Source organism: Ornithorhynchus anatinus, chromosome 17, assembly GCF_004115215.2.
Source record: "Ornithorhynchus anatinus isolate Pmale09 chromosome 17, mOrnAna1.pri.v4, whole genome shotgun sequence".
Taxonomy (NCBI): domain Eukaryota; kingdom Metazoa; phylum Chordata; class Mammalia; order Monotremata; family Ornithorhynchidae; genus Ornithorhynchus; species Ornithorhynchus anatinus.
In genome coordinates, this window is record NC_041744.1 from 1,117,900 (window position 1) to 1,138,944 (window position 21,045).

The following is a 21,045-nucleotide window of genomic DNA, read 5'->3' on the forward strand; positions in this document are numbered from 1 at the left end:
ACTCAGTAAATACTGACGACGATACAGTGGCCGCAGAACTACCCGGGAAGCAGCGTGGCTTAGTGGAGAGAACATGGGCCCGGGAGACACAGAACCTGTGGGGTGATCTTGGACGAGTCGCTTCACGGCTCGGAGCCTCAGTTTCCTCACTTGACAAGTGGGGTGACCTCCTACTTGGACTGTGAGCCCGGCGAGGGGCGGGGACAGTGTCCAGCCTGACGATCCTGTATTTGTCCCCGTGTTTAGTACGGTGCTTGGCACGTAGCACTTAGCCGATACCTTTAAAAAATAAATCAGGAGCCTGGCGGATTCACAGTGAACAGACGTTAAAATAAATGCTACGAACCGTGCTCTACCCGGCACCCCTCCAGAGGAGAGGAGGTGGGTTTGGAGACCGGTGGGATTCATTCATTTAGACATGTTTATTGAGCACTAACTGTGTGCACAGCACTGTAGTAAGCGTTTGGGAGAATCCATTATATCAGTAAAGAGACACACTCCCTGCCCACAGTGAGCCGAGTTGGCCAGCGCCACAGGAAGCCCCGGTCACTCTGGCCGAACCAGGTTCCCCAACAGAATAATGGCCAGAGTCGGTGCGCGGTGGGTATCGGAACTGGAAAGGATACAGACGAAAGGATTCAGGTGAAAGGTGCACGCAGGCCGAAGGCCCCGACCCAGGAAGGGGCTACTTGTCCCGTGACCTGGTTAAGGCCGGCCGAGCACACGCGACTGGACGTTTCTGGCTTTTGTTTGGGGGAAGGGGGTGGGTTCCAGCGCACCCCAAAAGGCCGCGCTTAGGTCTCAGGCCTGGGGTAGTCCAGATATGTTATGCGGAGGGAAACAATCTCACCACATGGAAATCTTTTGGCAGGGCCCCAGGCTGAAAGGGAGCCGGGAGCGGCCAGGAGGAAGCCGCCGCCTGCCGGCAAGTCAGCAGACTTCCTGGAACCCGGAGGGGCGGGGGTTGGGGGGCGGGGAGCCTTTCCTCTGGGAAATCCCTTAGGCAATCAAAACTCCGAATCCGGGACCTCCCAGAGGTGGGTGTAACTCTCCCCCGACTGGACTGCCGGGGGGGGGGGGGGGGTGTTGATGGGGGAAGGAATGCCCCCGTGGCCTCTGAGAAATAGAGGCCAACCGGGCCCCCTCGGCTTCCTGGGACTGGTAGAGTCTGTGTGTGTCCGTCCCTCCCCGCAGCGCCGTGGCCGCCTTCCAACCGGACCTGCCCGGAGGACTTGAAAGCTCCCCGCTCCACCCGGGATTCGGGCGAGGGCGGCCTGCCAACCCCCCACCAATCCCCCGATCCAGAGTTGCGGGCCGGTGCCGGGGCCCCCCTGGCAGACTCGCTCCGGTTCTCCTGCGGCAAGTTGGTCTTCCCAGTTTTTGTTCCTGTTGTTGGCAGCTTGAGTCGGGCTTCCCGGCTCTTACCCTGAATGGCAACGATTTTTTTCCTCCCCACCTCCGTGCCAAGGTGTGGAGGTTCCATGTCAGGTGGTGGAGGGCGGGTACCCCGTGGACCAGGCTGGGGAAGCAGCTTGGCGTAGTGGCTAGAGCACTGGTAGAAGATCATGGGTTCTGATCCTGGCTCTGCCACTTGCCTGCTGGGTGACCTGGGGCAAGACATTTAACTTCCGGGCCGCAGTAAAACGGTAAGTGAGATTGTGAACCCCGTGTGGGATTGGGACGGCGTCCAACCCGATTTGCTTGTATCCACCCCACCGCTTAGTACAGTGCCTGGCACAGAGTGAGCACTTAAAAATACCACAATATTATCATTATTATTGTTCTGAAGAGTTCCTAGGCCCGGTCTCGCCCTCAGAAGCATTGGGTGGAATCCGTTCGCTCACAGGTCCAAGATTCCCTTTAATCTGGGCCAGGTGATAGCGTCCTTCTCCTGGGTGGGTCGGTCAATAAATACGATCGATTGATTGATTCTTCCACCGACCAGAGAGAGACTCGAGCCCAGGGGGAATCAGCATCTCTGCCTCCCAATAGAATTATCCGGGTGTTTCTTAAGCGCTTATGATGTGCCAAAGACTGCCCTGAGTGCTGGGACGGAAACAAGAAAATCAGGTCAGACACGATCCCCGTCTCACACGGGGCTCACAGTGTGAGGAGGAGGGAGAACGGGGATTGAACCCTCCCCGTTTTTCAGATGAAGGAACAGGCGCGGTGAAGTGACGTGTCCGAAGTCATGGAGAGGGCAGGCGGCACCGGGATTAGAACCCGGGACCCCGGCACCCAGGCCCGGGTTCTCTCCACAAGGCCCCGCTGCTTCTCCCGAGATGGTATCTCAGCACCAGAGCTGTGACTCTCGCAGGCCCCGGAAAGGAGGTGGGGGGGTGTCTCTGTGCGTGCTGGGTTGCCACGTGGGTATCTTACGAGACCACGACCAACCAGTCAGTAGCGAGTAAGAGCCTACTGTGTGCAGAGCGCTGTCCTAAGGTTGGTAGAGCGCAGCCGAATTAGTAGGCACAGTCCCTGTCCTCAAGGAGCTGCCAGGTTGGCTGGGGAGACAGACATCCAAGTGAATTTCAGGCAGGAGAGGATGTGGACATGAGTTAATGCGTAAGAAAACAGGCATTCATTCATTCAATAGTATTTATTGAGCGCTCACTATGTGCAGAGCACTGTACTAAGCGCTTGAAATGGACAGTTCGGCAACAGATAGAGACAGTCCCTGCCCATTGACGGGCTCACAGTCTAATCGGGGGAGACAGACGGACAAAAACAAGGCAACTTAATCACGATAAATAGAATCAAGGGGATGGACACCTCATTAGTAAAATTAATCGGGTAATAAAATTATATACAAATGAGCACAGTGCTGAGGGGAGGGGAAGGGAGAGGGGGAGGAGCAGAGGGAAAAGGGGGAAAGCAGGCAGGGAAGATGTGTACAATGTACAAAACTTTGGGGGGAGGTTTTGGTGCTTGGTATTTGTTAAGCACTTACTGTGTGCCAGACGCTGCACACAGGAACAAAGTGATCAGGTTGGACACAGTCTCTGCCTCACGGGGAGTTCGTAGTCTAAATTGGAGGGAGGGCGATTTAACCTCTATTTTACAGATGAGGTAATAGAGGCAAAGTGAAGCGACTTGCCCAAGGTGGAGCTGGGTCTGTCGTACTCTCCCAAGCGCTTAGTACAATGCTCTGTACCTAGTAAGCGCTCTGTAGATCCCACTGATTGATTGATTTTTCCCCTAGGCCACACTGCTTCCCCAACCAAGTGCCCCAAAGTTGGGTGTCCAACCGCGCTTAGATGGTGCAGAAGGGCTGAAGAGAACTTGGGGCGATGAGAAATTAAGAAGAGGGGAAAAGGAGCCTATTTTGGAGCCGAAGCTAGAGGGTCATAAACTCCCCTTAGAGCTCTGGGACTCCCCGAGAAGCCATTCTCTAGGAATGTCGCTCTTGGAAAACAACCTTTCTTCTGCGGAGTTTAGGTCCCTCTGGCTTAAACGAGCAATGGGGACTAGACTGAGAACACGAAGCTCACAGGAAAGCTTCTTAGCCAGTCTCTACCGTGTACCCGAAGCTTCTTTTTCTTTTCCTTTTTTTTCTTTTTCGTGTGGGCTTTGCCTTTACCTCTTCCTTCTCAGCTGTCCGAATCTTAGAACCCTTCAGGCCTTGCGCTGCTGGAGAAACGCAGCCCGTCTGTATCTTTTCGAGAGGCGCGGTGTGGCGGTCTCGGGACAGACCTAAAATTAGAGGAGCTGTTGGGTTGGGAGCCGGCGTCGGCGACCCGAAATAGTCAGCAGGCCGAGCCCCCGGGGAGCTTGGGAGGGGAGGAGAGGGGCTGTGGCAGGAAGCTGCCGCCCAGTGCAGCTGCCGATTTCCCCGGTGTGGGTTTTTGCACCCAAGACCGGAGGCGTGGTCCCTGGTCCCAACCGTTCTCCCCAACTTCCAAGTCCTGCTAAAATGATATCCCTCCTCCAGGAAGCCTTCCCTGACTAACCTCCCATCTCCCCACCCTACTCTCCATCTCTCTTTTTTTTTTTTAACGGCATTTGCTAAGCACTTACTATGTGCCAGGCCCTGTACTGAGCACTGGGGTAGATACAAGGTAGTCACGTTCGACACAGTCCGCGTCCCGCGAGGGGCTCGGTCTTAATCCTCTTTTCACACGTGAGGTAATTGAGGTACAGAGAAGTGAAGTGGCTTGCCCAAGGTCACACCGCAGACGAGGGGCGGAGCCGGGATTAGAACCCAGGTCCTTTTGACTCCCAGGCTCGTGTTCTAACCACTAGGCCATGCCGCTTCTCAAATAATGGTGTTTAAGTGCTGACTGTGCCAGGCATTGTACAAAGGGCTGGGGGAGTTATGACTCCCAGGTTGGACACGGTCCATGTCCCACACGGGGCTCATAGTCTTCATCCCCATTTTACAGATGAGGTAACTTGAATCTCAGGGAAGTGACTTGCCTAAGGTAACACAGCAGACAAGTGGCAGAGCTGGGATTAGAACCTGGGTCCTCTGACTCCTTTGATCTTTCCAGTAGGCCACACTGCTCCTTTGTTGCCTGTCCCCCTAAGCACTCTGCTACTCGTCTCACCCCTCACCACTGATGTCCAGATCCTCAAAAACCCTTTAACTTTCCCTCCCAGTAATTGATTTTGTCGACCGATTTTCCTGACCTCTCCCAAGCCCTTAGTTCAGTGCTCTGCACACAGTGAGTGCTCAATAAATGGCATCGATCGATAGATGGTTTGAATTTTCTGAATTAGAGACCTGGCCACGTAGGCGTAGGTGAGGCAGATCCCCCGAGGGGATTTGGCGGGAGCCGGAGCAGAGGCCGGGGACTGACCAGGAAAGAGTGATCCTTCCAGTTTGGGCTCCCTCAAACTTTGCCATTTCTCCCAGGGACGGGGAGCGAGAGTTTTGGGAATCACCAGCTGATTAATCAGGGCGCTTTAATTTGCGTAAAGTACCAATCAAGAGATTAAGCCTCCTAATCTCATTTGTGGAGAACCGGGTCCACTGCGGGTTATTTTTAATGCAGTGTGTGGTCTCCCTTCTGCGTCGTCTGTGCATTCGGGTCTGGACCCCTTAAGCGTTTTGATCTTGAGCTCCCAGCCGCACGGCACTGAACGTCCATAACTGTAATTTATTTATTTCACACTCGTATCTGTCTCCCCCTCTAGTCTGTAAGCTCCTCGTGGACCGGGATCACGTCTGTCAACTCTGTTGTACTCTCCCCAGCGCTTCGTCCAGTGCTCTGCACACAGTAAGCGCGTGATAAGCCCCATGCCTTCAGTCAGTAGTATTTATCGAGCCCTTACCTTGTGCAGAGCTCGTTTTGGGCGGGGAATGTCACTGTTTATTGTTGCATTGTACTTTTCCAAACACGTAGCACAGTGCTCTGCCCACAGTAAGGGCTTAATAAATGATTGAATAAATAAGTGCTCGGGAGAGTGCTGTATGGCACTAAACAGACCCAGTCCCTTGGGCCGAGACCGGTCGATGGGTCGTTTTTCATTTGAAGCGGGACGGGAAGGGGTAGGGGACTGACTTGGCTCGTGGACTCTCACGAAAGAATGTTCTAGAACCTCGGGCTCAGTAGTAGCTGCAGAGCTTGCCCTTAGAGCAAGACTCGGCATCAAGCCTGAGGGCAGCATTAAGTGCTTACTATGTGCCAGGCACTGTGCTGAGCACCGGGGTAGATACAAGACGATCGGAGCGGAAACGGCCCGTGTCCCACGTGGGGTTCACCGTCTTCAACCCCATTTTACGGACGAGGTCACCGGGGCACAGAGAAGTGAAGCGACGTACCCGGGGTCACGCAGCAGACAAGTGGCGGAGTGGGGATTAGAACCCAGATCCTTCCAATTCCCAGGCTGCTGCTATGTCCACTAGACCAGAAGCGGCGTGGCTCAGTGGAAAGAGCCTGGGCTTCGGAGTCAGAGGTCATGAGTTCGACTCCCGGCTCTGCCACTTGTCAGCTGTGTGACTGTGGGCGAGTCACTTGACTTCTCTGGGCCTCAGTTACCTCATCTGTAAAATGGGGATTAACTGTGAGCCTCACGTGGGACAACCTGATTACCCTGTACCTACCCCAGCGCTTAGAACAGTGCTCTGCACATAGTAAGCGCTTAACAAATACCAACATTATTATTATTATTATTATTAGACCACTCCTCCTCTCTGCGTCGAACGGGTTCCGTCCGGGCCACGTTCAGAAGCGCGAACCGAACTCTTCTACCCGGTGAGGCACGGCTTTATGCGTCTCACCTCTCACCAGCGCTAAAAATACCCTCAGGGCTTTTGCCTCAGATCTGGTCGGATGCTCTGGCACAGTCATTGCCGACCGCCCGTGTCGGTGGAGGGAAACGGTGAGCCGGTGATGTCAGCATGGGGTGAAGAGTGCCACATACGATCAGTCGTCGCATTTAGCCGCCCGGAGGCCCTTTCTGTTTAGTTGGTGTCGTGTGGCTGCTGGGCCTCAGCCTGGGGGTCCGTGGCGGGGGACGGAGGACACATCTGTGATAGGACCCCGGGGAGGGGAGGTTCAGGAGACCCCGGCGCCCCGGGAGGGGTGAGGTCAGCAACGTCGCCGACCCTAGGCGGCTCCCGCTGAGAGTGACTTTATGTTCAGGAAGGGGGCCGTCAATCAGTCGTATTTATTGAGCGCTTACCGTATGTAGAGCAGTCGTCGTTTCATTCAGTCAGATCTGTTGAGCGTTTACTGTGTGCAAAGCAGTGTGCTGAGCGCGTGGGAGAGTACAGCATAACAACCACGACCTCGTCCCTGGTTTCGGAAATCCGTCCTGGCCGGCTGTGTTGGTCCGGAGCGGCCCCTTCCTGGCCCCGTGGGTGCCTCTCCCCATCCTGACCCAGCCCTTGGCTCGTTTCTTGGTGGTCCCTTCCCGAGCTCTTGCTTGACTGAACCTTGCGGGCGGGGAAGGGAGCCTCCAACTCCGTGGTAGCCTGCTCTCCCCAAGAGCTTAACGCAGTGCTGCAGTGATCTCCCAACCCGGCGCGCGCCGTCTCGGCCGGTGTAGCCGTCGGCACCGGGCGTCGTCCTGCAGCCAGCTCGGGGCTGGGCTGTAGGAAGTGAAGATGGAGGGTGGGTGAGGAGGGGCAGCCGAAGCCGGGCCCGAGTCCTCCATCCCGGTGCTCCCCACGGCGTGCGTTGGCTCGTGGGGTCTCTATGGCACCTCTGACCCTCTGCGTGGGGGACGACGGAAGGGAAGGGGAGACTCGCAGAAACCAGCTTTGGCTGTCAGAGGCGGCTGCCTCCCCCACCCCCTTCACCGGCCCTCCCACCGACTCTTGCGGCCTGGTCCAGGTAGGGTCCCCGGCCCTCCGCCGAAGCGGGGGAGCGGTCCTCTTACACTTCTAATTTTTTGTAAAATTAGCTCCTCTGGGCCTCGGCATCCTCATCTGTAAAATGGGGATTAAGAGTGTGAGCCCCATGTGGGACAGGGACTCTGTCTCACCTGATTAGGATGTATCTACCCCAGCATTTAGAACAGTGCTGGACACACAGTAAAATGCTTAACAAATAACCTGATGATAATTAATCATCATCTTCTCCCTCCTACTTAGACTGCAAGCCCCATGTGGGACAGGGACTCTGACCATTTGATGATATCGAATGAACGCCAGCACCTAGTAAGTGCTTAACAAATACCAATATTATTATTATTATTGTTAATAATAATTATTATTGTAATTCTGCACCCAGACCCTCAAACCAAGGGTTTCTTTCCCCCCTTCATTGAGATGCATAGCCCAAGATGAGAGGCCCACAACCAAAGAACTGTTGTCTCCACTAGGCCGGAGAGCTAAGGGCTGTCATTTGGGACGAGCTGGGGAGAGCGTGGGGAAACAGAGGAACCTTTGAAGCCAAGGAGACTCCCTCCCATCGTCCCCACAGGCTCAGTTTTCACTCTTTTTTTCTGGTTTGTTTGTTTTTATGGTATTTGTTAAGCACCTACTATGTACCGGGCACTGTACTAAGCACTGGAGTAGATACAAAGTAATCAGGTTGGATCCAGTCCGTGTACCACATGGGGCTTACAGTCTTAATCCCCATTTCACAGATGAGGGAAGTGAAGCCCAGGGAAGCGATTTGCCCAAGGTTGCCCAGCAGATAAGTGGTGGAGCCGGGATTAGAACCCAGGTCCTCCTCACTCCCAGGCCTGTGCTCTAGCCACTGGGCCACGCTACTTCTCTGAGGGTGTCTTCTGTGTCCCCCCCCACCCCCCGCCCCGCTTCGTCTAGGTGCCCTGAGGACAGTGTGCAATTCTTCTCAGGAACATTCTTCCCAGCGCTTTACAGTCTTGCCAGAAACTCAGTCCCGTCGGGCACTCGCGGCTGAACTGGCCAAATGACCATCTGCCTCTCGAGGTTCGGGAGGCCGGGGGCATCCCGGGCCCGCCCCGTGCCGTTGGGTTCTTCCCGGCTCTCGGCGAATTACCGTCCGTGGGAACGATGATGGAGGCCCTGACCGGGCTTTTCCTTGTTCTTCCAGAACTCAACAAAAACCCAGTGGAAGGGTTTTCAGCAGGTCTGATAGACGACAATGATCTCTACCGGTGGGAAGTGCTGATCATCGGTCCTCCAGATACTCTCTAGTAAGTGCCTCTCTTCCTCTTCCCCCGCCTCCCCCCAGCCTCGTTGTCCCCCGGCTACCTGTTTTACCCCCCCCCCCCCCCCCGGGGCTTTTAAAAGAGTCTTGCCTACCTCACCTGGGCTCTTAGAAAACCAGGGTTTGGGGCTACTCTCCTGAAATTGGACGCTTACCTTTGGAAATCTGATTTTTGGCCACCCCCAACCCCACGGCGTTTACGTCGATATCTTTAAGTTATATATTATAAATTGCTTATTCATGTTAATGTCTGTCTCCCCCTCAAAACTGAAAGCTCCCTTCGGGCAGGAAGCACATCTGCTAATTCTGTTGTACTCTGCCAAACGCTCAGCACGGTGCCCTGCATATAGTAAGTGCTCTATAAGTACGATGGATTGATTGAAATTGGGGAAGGGGAGAGGGGCTCACTGTCAGAATGTCTCTGGGAACCCATTTTCTCTACTTAGGTTTACACGAGCCTAAGCGCCTTATATTAATGTCTTTCTCCCCCTCTAGACTGTAAGCTCGTTGTGGGCAGGGAACGTGTCTGTTTACTGTGTAGCATATTCTCTCAAGCGTTTAGTATGCTGCTGTGCACACAGTAAGCACTCAATGAATACGGTTGACTGACCGACTACTAAGCGCTTAGGAGAGTCCAGAATTAGTAGACACATTCCCTTCCCACAGCGAGGTTACAGTCTAGAGGGGGAGAAAGACAATATAATTTACATATATGTACATAAAGTGCTGTGGGTCTGGCGGTGGTGGGTGAATACTAAATTATTATTTATTATTATTATTACTATTAGTACTAAATACCCAAAGGGTACAGATGCAAGGACATAGATGACACCGAGGTGACAGAGAGTCTTGGAAGGGGACTTATAAGCGGGGCCTTAATAATAATTATGGTATTTGTTAAGCTCTAATGTGCCAAGCACTGTTCTAAGCCCTGGGATAGTAATCAGGTTGTCCCACGTGGAGCTCGCGGTCTTAATCCCCAGTTTACAGATGAGGTCACTGAGGCACGGGGAAGTGAGGCGGCTTGCCCATCGTCACACAGCAGACGAGCGGCGGAGCCGGGATCAGAACCCACGTCTTGTGACTCCCAAGCCCGGCCTGTTGCCTCTAAGCCATGCCGTTTCTCTTCTCGTAATGAGGCTTTGAAGGCGGGAAAAGAGGTGGTCTGAGGTATATGGAGGGGGAGGACGTTCCAGGCTGAGGCAGGATGTGGGAGAGGGGGTGGTGGCGAGGTAGACGAGATCGGGGTACAGTAAGCAAAGTAGCCGTAGGGGAGTAAAGCGTGCAGGCTGGGCTGTAAATAGGAGATCAGTGAGGTAAGGGAGAAGGGTGCAAGCCTCACTGAAGGCACGCCGTCTCCGAGAGGCCTTCCCTGACTCAGCCCCCCTTTCCTCTTCCCGCACTCCCTTTTGCTTTGCCCTGACTTGCTCCCTTTACTCGTTCCCCTCTCCCAACCCCATAGCACTGATGCACGTGTCTGTAATTTTATTTATTTACATTACTGTGTGGGTGTCCCCCTCTAGACTCGTTGTGGGGAGGGATTCTCGGTTTACTGTTGCATTGTCCTCTCCCAAGCGCTTAGTGTGACTGTGGGCAAGTCACTTTACTTCTCTGTGCCCCAGTTCCCTCATCTGTCAAATGGGGGTGAAGACTGTGAGCCTCACGTGGGGCCACCTGATGACCCTGTATCTACCCCAGCGCTTAGAACGGTGCTCTGCACATAGTAAGCGCTTAACAAATACCAACATTATTATTATTAGTAAGCGCTCAGTAAATCCAACTGGGATCGCTGGGATCCGAACCCGCCAGGCACTTGATGTTCCCGGCACCCCTCAGATCCAAAGCTCTCAGGTCTATATCCTTACCCCGATATTTCCCTTCTCTGGAATTGATTTGAACGTCTCCCTCTCTAGACCCTAAGCGCCTTATGGTAAGTGATGGTGCCTACCAGCTGTACTGCGGCCTTCCCAAGCGCTTAGTCCGGGGCTTCGCACCCAGTCAGTGCTCAAGAAATGTCTCTGCCCCACTGCAAGAAAGGAACCCTCCAATTTATTTATCTATCTCTTTAGGTATTTGTTTATAGTAAATGTCCCTCTCCCCCTCTAGACTGTGAGGCCGTTGTGGGCAGGAATAATAAAAATGGCATTTGTTAAGCGCTTACTATGTGCCAAGCACTGTTCTAAGCACTGGGAGGGATACAGGTGATCAGGTTGTCCCACGTGGGGCTCATGGTCTTCATCCCCATTTTACAGATGGGGGAACTGAGGCCCAGAGAAGTTGTGACTTGCCCCAAGTCACACAGCTGACAAGTGGCGGAGCCAGGATTATTAATAATAATAATAATAATAATAATAATAATGTTGGTATTTGTTAAGCGCTTACTATGTGCAGAGCACTGTTCTAAGCGCTGGGGTAGATACAGGGGAATCAGGTTGTCCCACGTGAGGCTCACAGTCTTCATCCCCATTTTACAGATGAGGTAACTGAGGCCCAGAGAAGTGAAGTGACTCGCCCACAGTCACACAGCTGCCGAGTGGCAGAGCCGGGATTCGAGCCCATGACCTCTGACTCCCAAGCCCGGGCTCTTCCCATGGCCTCTGACTCGCAAGCCCTTGCACTCTCCACTGAGCCATGTGTCTGTCGTTATAATGTACACTCCCAAGCGCTTAGTACAGTGCTTGGCACAAATTAAGCGCTCAGTAAATAGGTTTGAACGAATGAATGAACCCTCGACCGGATTGTGGTTCCTGTGGAGGAAGCGTTGCCGCGGTGGGACCACTAGGGGGCGAACACGGGCAACTCCAGGCGGCGAGCGCCCCCTAGTGGTCGGAGAGGGGCACTGCGCCTCCTTGAGGCCCATCATAATAATAATAATAATAATAATAATAATAATAATAATAATAATAATAAGCGCCTACTATGTTCTAAGCGCTGGGGGGATACAGGGTGATCAGGTTGTCCCACTTGGGGCTCACAGTCTTCATCCCCATTTTACAGATGAGGTAACTGAGACTCAGTGAAGTGACTTGCCCCAAGTCATACAGCTGACAAGCGGCGGAGCCGGGATTAGAACCCATGATCTCTGACTCCCAAGCCCAGGCTCTTTCCACTGAGCTACGCTGCTTCTCTACCAACATTACCAAATACCAACATTATTATTATAAGTTATAATTACGATATTTGTTAAGCGCTTGGCACATAGTAAGCTATGTGCCAAGCACTGTTCTAAGCGCCGGGGTAGATATAAGGGAGTCAGGTTGTCCCACATGGTGCTCACCGTCGTGGTCCCCATTTTATAGATGAGGTCACTGAGACACAGAGGAGTGAAATGATTTGCCCAAGGTGAGGCAGCAGACAAGTGGCGAAGCTGGGATTAGAATCTAGAGCCTGCTGACTCCCAGGCCTGCTTTTGATCCAGTGAGCCATGCCGCTTTTCAGTTTCTTCATGAATGCTTGCCTGTGGACAGTTAATCTTTTCATAACGGCTCCGCCCACAGAGCTACCCAATGCCAGCCCTCTGGGCCTACTTTAATAACCGAGATGCAGTGTGGCCCAGTGGCATGAGCACGGGCTTGGGAGTCAGAGGACGTGAGTTCTGATCCCGGCTTCGCCACTTGTCTGACCTTGGGCAAGTCATTTCAGTTCTGTGCCTCAGTTGCCTCATCTGTAAAATGGGGATTAAGACTGTGAGCCCCACGTGGGACAACTTGATTACCTTGTGTCCACCCCAGTGCTTAGAACAGTGCTTGGCACATAGTGCTGAGCAAATACCATAATTATTATAAGTGGGCTTCCTGCCTCGAGACTTGTTTGAGGGGACTTTTTGGGTCAAGCGTTTTAATCTTCGGGAGAAGGTCACAGGCGGATTTGTGGACAATCTGATATTGGTTCTTTTCTCCTCCGTTCTCTCCTGCACCACCCCCTCAAGCTCACGCTTTTTGCTCCTCCCCCACCCATCTCATCGTACCTGTCCCGTGACTCCTGACCGTTCCATCGCCGACCCGAGGCCCCTGCCCTCTCCTACGGTCCGTGGCTTTCAGTTACCATTTCTGGACAATTCTGTGGCTCAAACGTGCCCCGCCACCGGACACAGCCCAGCGACTCACTCGTGAGGCCCCGGGGCCGGGGCAGTCCGCTCTGGGTCCTCAGCAGTGGTGAAAATCCTAAGGGAGACAAAGAAGGGCTTTGAAGATGGTTGCTCATGGCCCATTGTTTTTCGATTTCCCAGTGAAGGTGGAGTTTTCAAGGCTCATCTCACTTTCCCAAAAGACTACCCCCTCAGGCCGCCGAAAATGAAATTCATCACGGAAATCTGGCACCCGAACGGTAAGCGGCCTCGGTATAGCTTCGTCGGCCTTGGGGGGTTGGGGGCTACGGTTCGGAAGGGAGAGGAAGGGCGGGCGGGGTTTGGATCCTCCCGAGACCCTAAGCCAGCAGACTTGGGGAGGCCCAGTGGGCCTCCCGCCCGCCCCAGTTGTCTTGAGGGCCGCCGTGCAGACAGCCCTTCGCCGGGCACAGGGTCGTGATGGTCCCAGCCTTTGGGGAGGTTTCCACCATTTCTTGTAAACCCTGGCCCGGTGGCATCGGTCGAGGTTTTTCTGAGCCCCTCCTATGTGCTGAGCACTGTAAGAGAGGCTTGAGATAGAACAATACAGTAGACGTGTTCCGTGAAAGCTAACGTTTAAAAAAAACAACGAAACCAAAAAATCCCATCTCACTCCTCGCACCGAAGCCCCCGGTCACTCTTTTGGCGAACCCCACTGGCAGGTGGGGCATCGGGCTCCGGCCCCGTTAGCGAACGGGGCCCAGAGCTCACAAAGTTAGCGTCGCTGGGGAGCGAGGCCCCGGCTCACGGCGGCTCAATGTTTCCACGCAGTCGACAAGAACGGCGACGTGTGCATCTCCATCCTGCATGAGCCCGGGGAGGATAAATACGGCTACGAGAAGCCAGAGGAGCGCTGGCTCCCCATCCACACGGTGGAGACCATCATGATCAGCGTCATTTCTATGCTGGCAGACCCCAACGGGGACTCCCCTGCCAACGTGGATGCAGCGGTAAGAGGCCGGGCTCCCCTCTCCCTGCTTCTCGAGAACCCTTCTGCGGGCGGGGGGGAGCCGAACCCGGTGGAGAAGGGCGGCCGGCTCAAGGAGCGCTTGGGCCGGAGATCGGGTCATTGGGGCACACCTCTGAGACGCTGGGTGGCCCTGGACCCGGGTCAGCGCGACTCCGGGGGCTCGTGCGGCTGCGGGGAGGGTCTCTGGAGGGCCACCTGGGAGAGACGAGGAGGGCAGAGAGTTGTATCGTCAGCAGTGGGGGGTTTTTTGTATGACATAGAGGCTTGGTGGGGGCAAAGTGGGAATGTCGAAAGCATGGTCTCGGGAGAGATCTGATTACTAGCTGGAGAGGGGGCTAGTTCGGGAGCCAGGAGACCGGCATTTCATTTCTCAAAAGCACATGCCTCGAAGCTTCTGGAAAAACAGGTTGAGAGGAGAGGGATCTGGACCAACTGGATTTGAACCAAGAAAGGCCCGGGCAGGAGGAGGGCAAGTGAGCGGCTGGCCAGCTTCCTCTGTCTCTGAGGAGTGAGGGGCTAGCATGAGACTCTCGAGGAGGGCGACCAGGTCGGTCCAACAGGAGAGACGCTTCCTCCCCCATCAGATCAGGTGAAAGAGGCTGGCTTAGATTCGAGCCGCCTTCCACGCCTGGGGGGCCCAAGGGGCCTGGGGTCTTCTCGGGCTCAGGAAAGGCAGAGTTGAAGGCAGGAATATCAGAGCTGCGGGCGGGATGAGATGGGCGGCCTCTCAAGCCGGCCACTCGAACGCTTCTGGGCCTCAGTCTAGATCAGCATTGCCGTCACCGGCCCGGTCGGGTCAGCCCTCTGGCCTCCGTTCCGGGCCTCGGTCCCAAATAGCCCCAAAGCCACGGGCGTTTCCCGGAGGGAAGCTCTCGCCGTGTGTCTGAGGATGGCCTGTTCTCCCCGAGCCTAGAAGCAGGTGGGAGTGGGAGGAGGGTTTTGAAAACCTAACCTAGTTTCACAGTGAAATAGCGGGGTGCAGCTTTCCAGCGGTCACTCATCCCATCCTAACCAGGGAGAAGGGCCCCAGTGCTTCCAAGCTCGACACTCGTCATTTGGGCCAAACAACTCAGCCCCTCTGAGGGCTAAGTGGAAACCCAGGACTTGTCCCTCTCTTCGAGTTAGTGAAAATACCTCAGAGGCATGGGGGAGGGTGGACCTGGGAGAGAGTGGCGTGGGGTGCCTGGCCCCACGAGCCCCACCTCTCATGGCCACATCCCGCAGCCCCCCAAGCCTGAATCGATGGTGAGGACCGGCTCCGACCAGCCGGGTGGGAACAAGAGCGGTTCCTCTCACAACTGGTGATGTGGCTCCTGTGGACTTGGCGGGCTTCAGAGCCGGTGGCCCAAAGGCATCCTTTCCTCTTTCGACCCACCCCGTTGGGCCGATTGCAGTTCTGCGTCCTCGCCGTCGGCTCCGTGACGGATTGAGTCCGCCCGGCGTCGGACTCCGCCGGCCTCTGCCTCCCCATCGCTTCAGGATGGAGAACAGCTGCGTGATCTGGAGCCCTCGGTTCCGGCTGGCAGGGTGCCCACGCCGCGGGTGCCCGACTCGGGGCCCGTCTCCCCGCGGACCTGTTTTTGGCCTCCTCCTCGCGGCTTTTGGGGCCGAGCGGGCGGCCTTGGAGTCAGTTGGGGCTGGAAGCGGACTCACGGTGGAAGTGGTAATGGTATTTTTTAGGTGCTTACCTTATGCAGAGCACTTTACTAGTTGCAGGGTAAGGACACAGTCGGAATTATCAATCCCAGTGGCACAGTGAGAATTATCGGTCGGTGGTAATCATTGGCATTTATTGAGTGCTTATCATGTGCAGAGCACTGCACTAAATCTTTGAGAGTACAATTCAGTTAGACCCAGGTCCTGGGTCTCGTGGGTCGGGGGGGTGGCCCTACCCACCCAGACTCACCTTCAACCTGATGGAGGGTCTGCTCTGAGCTACCAGTCCATCTTTGAGGGCTCTGGGGGCCAGGTGGAAGGTTTGTGCTGGGCTCTTTTCCCCCTCTACGTGAATTTTACCTTCTTGGAGGATACGGAGCCCCTCCGGTTTGGTCCTCCGGTGGCCCGTGGGGCCCTGAACTGGCTGGCCCCTTTGTTCACAGGAAAACTGGGAGACAGAGCGGGGTTCCGCAGCTGGTGGGGGCAAGCGTGGATATCCTGCCCCGAGGCCGGCAGCCTCTACTCCCAAACGCTCTCCCTTGATCGGCCGTCTCGGCCCCTCAGGCGACGGAAACCAAGCGCCCGTGATTTCCGGCTCCGAGCCCCGGCCGCTTTCCCCAAGAGCGACGCCTGTCCGAATGAGCGGCCCCGACCTGACGACTCCCTTGTCTCCCGTTCTCCTGCAGAAAGAATGGAGGGAAGACCGAAACGGAGAATTCAAGAGGAAAGTGGCCCGCTGTGTAAGAAAGAGCCAAGAGACTGCTTTTGAGTGACATTTATTCAGCAGCTATAGTAGCTTCACTTTTTCAGGGTAAGTGGTGGCGTCTGAGTCGCCGGCCCGCCCGCGGCGGCCTTCCGCTCGGACTCCGGAATTGGACGGGGCCGGCTCGCCGAGGTGCGTTTTTCCTCTCGGGGTGTCTCACCCTCCGCCCAGTGGTTCGTCCCGTCTCTTTGCCAAGTCCGGGGTCCAGGATCTCCAGTAGCTTTTCCGCGGGTTCTTGCAGATCACCCGGCCCGGGCGTCGCCGCTGTGCCTCTAAACCCCATCTCCTGGCGGGCGGCCTCCCTCCGGCTCGTGGGCCGCCAGCCCCCGCTACCGAGTCTCTCTGGGGCTGAGCCACGCTCTCCCGGTTTGGGGACCACCTTCCCCCGCGCCTGTCCGCCTCAGAGCACGGGGCAGTTCCCTCGGCAGCCTCACCCACCCGCTCACGGGGCTCTCTGAGGCGCAGGGCCAAGAAAATCGATCACACGACCGGCTTGACCTCGGATGCTCAGGTCCAGACCCTGCGCCCAATAGTCAATCAGCCAACCAATTAATGGTATTTATTGAGTGCTTACTATGTGCGGAGCACTGTACTAAGCACTCGGGCGAGTGCAATGCAGTCGAACTAGTTGAAGCGTTCCCTCTGTAAGCTTTGAGAGTGCAGGTGTTGTAGCCAACTGCCATGCTGACATCAGCGACCACTGGCGGAGTCATCTGGTTTGGGGGCTTTTAAAGGGGGCTCGCTCGGTCAGCCGGTCCGTCGGCGGGCCCGACGGAGGAACCTGCTGGGACCGAGCACTGTGCTAGGCGCTCGGGAGAGGAACCCGAGGGGCTGCAGCCTGGGCTTAGTGGAAAGCCGCCGAGCAGCCTCAAATCCCCGGGTGAGCGCTGGCGTTTTCTCTGTTCACTGTGCCATCTCGGCGGTGTTCTCCCTCTCCTGCCTGTGTCACTTCCTGTCTCTGCGGTCTCTCGCTCCACCCCAGAAGGAAGTTGAGGTTACCTTCCGGCCCCGTCGCCCCGCCCGGGTGGAAGCGAAGCGATTTCAAACGGCGGTAGGGATTTCCCAGACCTCGGGCCGCCTGGATCCATCTCGGGGCGACCGGGGACGGGTCTGCCAGAGCTGCCCCTTGGTCAGATGGGAGGGGGATCACGTCTGTGGGCGACGGCATCTCGGCCCCGGGGGGAGCCCCCCGCTCCTGGCTCCCTGGAGAAGAGCCCTCCCATCCTGGGGTCGCTCAAGCAAGGGTCCCCTCTCGCCCCAGGCTGGAAGGGGGTCATCGCCCGCCCAGCTGCAGAGCGTGGCGTCCGCCCTCCCCCGATCCTCCGCCCGCCCGCCCCACCCTTCCCCAGTCCACTCCCGGTCAGCCCTCCGGCTGTCTCGAGAGCCAGCGCAGACTTGTGGGAGGGGCCGAAGCATGTTGATGAAAACAAAAGAATAGTCTGGGAATGTCGAACATGTCGGTATATGGCCCGTAGGGGCCTGGCCTGTTATTTTTGCAGACGTTCCGGAACGGATCACCCTCAGCTTTAACCCGCGAGCCCTGGGGGGAGATATAAGAATAGTGGTAATCGTGGTCATTGTTCAGCAGCCGCTCTGTGCCAAACACTACACTAAGCACAGGGGTGGGTAGAAGAAAATCAGATCACACACAGTTCCTGTCCCACGTGGGGCTCCCAGGCCTAGGGGAGAAGCAGCATGGCCTAGCGGATAGAGCACGGGCCTGGGAGTCAAGAGGACCTGGGTTCTAATCCCAGCTCTGTCGCTCTGCTCTGGGACCTTGGGTAAGTCGCTTCACTTTTCTGGGTCTGTTACCTCCTTTGTAAAATGGGGTTTAAGACCGCGAGCTCCGTGTGGGACGGGGACCGCGTCCAACCTCGTATCTGCCCCAACGCTTGGTACGGTGCCTGGCACATAGTTAAATACCCCTTTAAAAATAATAATTGGGGGAGGAAGGAGAGGCATTTCATCCCTGTTTTACTGAGGGCCAGAAAAGCAAAGCGACCTGTCTGACATCTCCGAACCTCCAGCCCCCGTGCCCTTTCCGCCAGCCTGGGCTGCTTCTCACCCCATCCCGAATCCCCGGCCAAAGCCGAGGCGGGCCGAACGCCCCTTCCCTCCTCACCCTGGAGGGCCCTGGGGGGCCCGGGGGTGGGGGGGACCCCTGGGAACGCAGAGGTCACGAGCCATCTGTCTGTTGCGTTGCAGGTCTCCAATTGAGAAACATGGCACTGTTTTCCTGCACTCTACCCACCACTTGCTGGACTTCAGTTGTAAGACGTTGGCAAACACTGGCTGGAACTAGGCGGCAATAAAACAGGCCAGTGACCGACGCTGACCAGAGCCGAATTGGTGCCAACGGCCAAGAATGAATGATTGCGCATTTCGAATCCTCCTAATGAACTGCTTTAACCTTCAGGAAGAATTGTAAAGACCTGTACATAGCACAACAGGATCCGAATAATATATACACACACACCCCCCACACACACACACGTACATTCTCTCTCTCTCTCTCTCTCTCTCTCTCTCTTTCTCTCTCTCTCTCTCTTACACGCGTGGCTCGTGTACATCCACACACACCTTGTACCAAATAATGCTTTCTCGTAGTTAGGATCGAAAATCGTGTAAATTTGAAAGATTTTAGCAGGTTTTTCACCCCCCCTTCCCCCCATCTTCTTTGTTTCTTTATCAGTTAAAAGAGACTTCTCTGAAAGCATGTCGGATTAAAAACCAATTAGGATTTAAGGTTTTCCATTTAACTTTCCTTTGAACCATCGAGGCTTCATTAAAATCTTTCACTTACTAAACTTTTTGTATCTTCTTTGTTTGGAAACTCTCCCTCCCGCCCGGCCCCTCCCGGCACCTCCCTCTCCCCGCCCTCCCGCACCTCCCAGTCGAGTTCCGAACAGAAATGACCGAGGAGGAACCGCCCGAACCGAACGGCGACTTCAGACGGACACCCCCCGCGGGGAGCTTGGTCCGTGCGAGGGCAGAGCAGCGGTGGCCGCCTCTGTCGGGAGCGGAGGGTGGGTGACGGAAGGACTCGTGACCGGGAGGGCTGGGGGTGGGGGACGGAGGACGACCGACCGGCCGGGGGGAACGCACCCCGGGACGGGGCGGGCGGGCTTCCTGGACGACTCTGCCGTCTCCCCGGCCCCGACGTGGGACTCGGACGAACCGAGCGGGCCGGGCCGGCGGGGAACCTGCGGGTCCGAACCCGGACGCCCGGCCCCCTGCCTCCCACCCCCTTTCGGAGGCCCTTCACGGTCTTTGCCTTTGACTCTGCCGCGGAGTTTGCCTCACCTTAATGTACAAAGAAAATGCGATGTATATTTTCATGTAATTTGATTTTGGAATTCTGTCACCTTATGTAGTGAGTTCTTCCAAAATATAATTTTTTCCAATAATGACAAGTTGTGGGCTTTTTCTGTATGCAGCGAGGGGCGGGGTCCCGGGGGTCCGAGGAGCGCGGTGCGAGGGGGGACGGTCGCCCGCCGGGGGGGCGGGGTGCAGGCGGAAGAAGGGGCGCGTTTGGGGTACCCGGAGGCAAGGGAGAGACCGCGTTTCCCTCCCTCAATTCCCCCGGTCACCTCATCTTCTCGCCTCTACCTGGGGGCCGGTTTCCCGACTCGTTTGAGTCGGGTTCAGTTGGTGCAGGCTGTGACTTACCCCGAAGACCTAGGAGCGGCCGGAGCTCCCGGGTGGGGCGGGGCGGACTGGCCAGATTCGCCTTCGGGTTGGCAAATCCCCCTAGACTGGGTGTTCATCGTGGGCACGGAATGTGTCCATTTATTATGTTCTCCCAAGGGCTTAGTACAGTGCTCCGCGTGCGGTAAGCGCTCAGTAAATATGACTGAGTTGGTAGGCATGTTCCCTGCCCTCCACGAACTTCCGGTCTAGCGGAGATGCGAAGGGCAGGGGTGAGGTCGGGAAGGGGGCCGGTCCGGGATGCCCCTCTCCGTCCCGGCCCTGCCTTGGGGAACTGGCGATCGTAATTTCTCAAGGGGAAGGTGGTGGGGGAATTGGGGATCGGCTGCCAATCGATCCGTGGTATTGAACAGTAACTGTGTGCAGAGCACTGTACTGAGCACCAGGCACTAGAGTTGTTACACAGGATCCCCGCCCTCAAAGAGCAGTTTTGAGGTGGGGAGACGGGCCGGGACCACTGTCTGTGTCCCTTGACCCTTGGTTTTGGGAGGCAGGAGGGAGGGAGCAGCCTCCCGCTCCCCCACCCCAACCCAGGCACACACCTTGATGCTCTTTGGACTGGCGGATTTAGGAGAAAAAAGGTTTGGCCGGGCCTTTCTTTCCCTCCCCTTTGAAAGGGCCTTTTCAGGATCTGGCAGGCAGGAGTAGAGAGACTGAATAATGATCTGTTTGATCGTACCACTGGTTAACGATAATGATAGGGTTTGTTGAGCGCTTATTATGTTCCAAACACTGCTCTAAATGCTGGGGTAGATACAAGTTAATCAGGTTGGATACAGTCCCTACCCCACGTGGGGCTCACACTCTTCGTACCCATTTTACAAATGAGGTGACAGGCCCGGAGAAGTGACTCGCCCAAGGTCTCACAGCAAAGCGGTTGAGCCAGGATTAGAATCCATGACCTCCTTACTCCCAAGCCCGTGCTCTATCCACCACGGGGTGGGACGGTTCCTGTGACTCGTTGCGGTGACTGGGCAACGTAAGATTTCCCCACCCAGGGCTGGGCCTTCCAGGAAGTTGCGCCACTGATCTGTAATATTGACTGAGCGCCTACTTGGTGCAGACCCTGTACTAAGCGCTTGGAAGGCTCCAATGCAACGGAGTCGGTTGACTCTATCCCTGCCCGTGAGGAGCTTATGATCTACAGGGGGAGACAGACATTTGGAGAAGCAGTGTGGTCTCGTGGTTAGAGCACAGGCCTAGGCGTCAGAAGGACCTGGATTCTAGTCCCGGTTGCACCATTTGCCGGCTCTGTGAC

General features: G+C 55.9%; 1 protein-coding gene across 1 annotated transcript in view; it reads left to right on the forward strand.

Moving 5' to 3' along the window:
* UBE2G1 (ubiquitin conjugating enzyme E2 G1) overlaps window positions 1-18,886 on the forward strand; it is a 39,014-nt gene extending 20,128 nt beyond the window's left edge. The window contains exons 2-6 of the mRNA XM_029082195.2: window positions 8,469-8,571; window positions 12,814-12,911; window positions 13,462-13,640; window positions 16,003-16,127; window positions 18,285-18,886. Coding sequence (XP_028938028.1) covers window positions 8,469-8,571; window positions 12,814-12,911; window positions 13,462-13,640; window positions 16,003-16,089 — 467 coding nt within the window. The 3' untranslated portion in view covers window positions 16,090-16,127; window positions 18,285-18,886. The remainder of the gene's footprint in view (window positions 1-8,468; window positions 8,572-12,813; window positions 12,912-13,461; window positions 13,641-16,002; window positions 16,128-18,284) is intronic.
* Window positions 18,887-21,045: the final 2,159 nt, after the last annotated feature.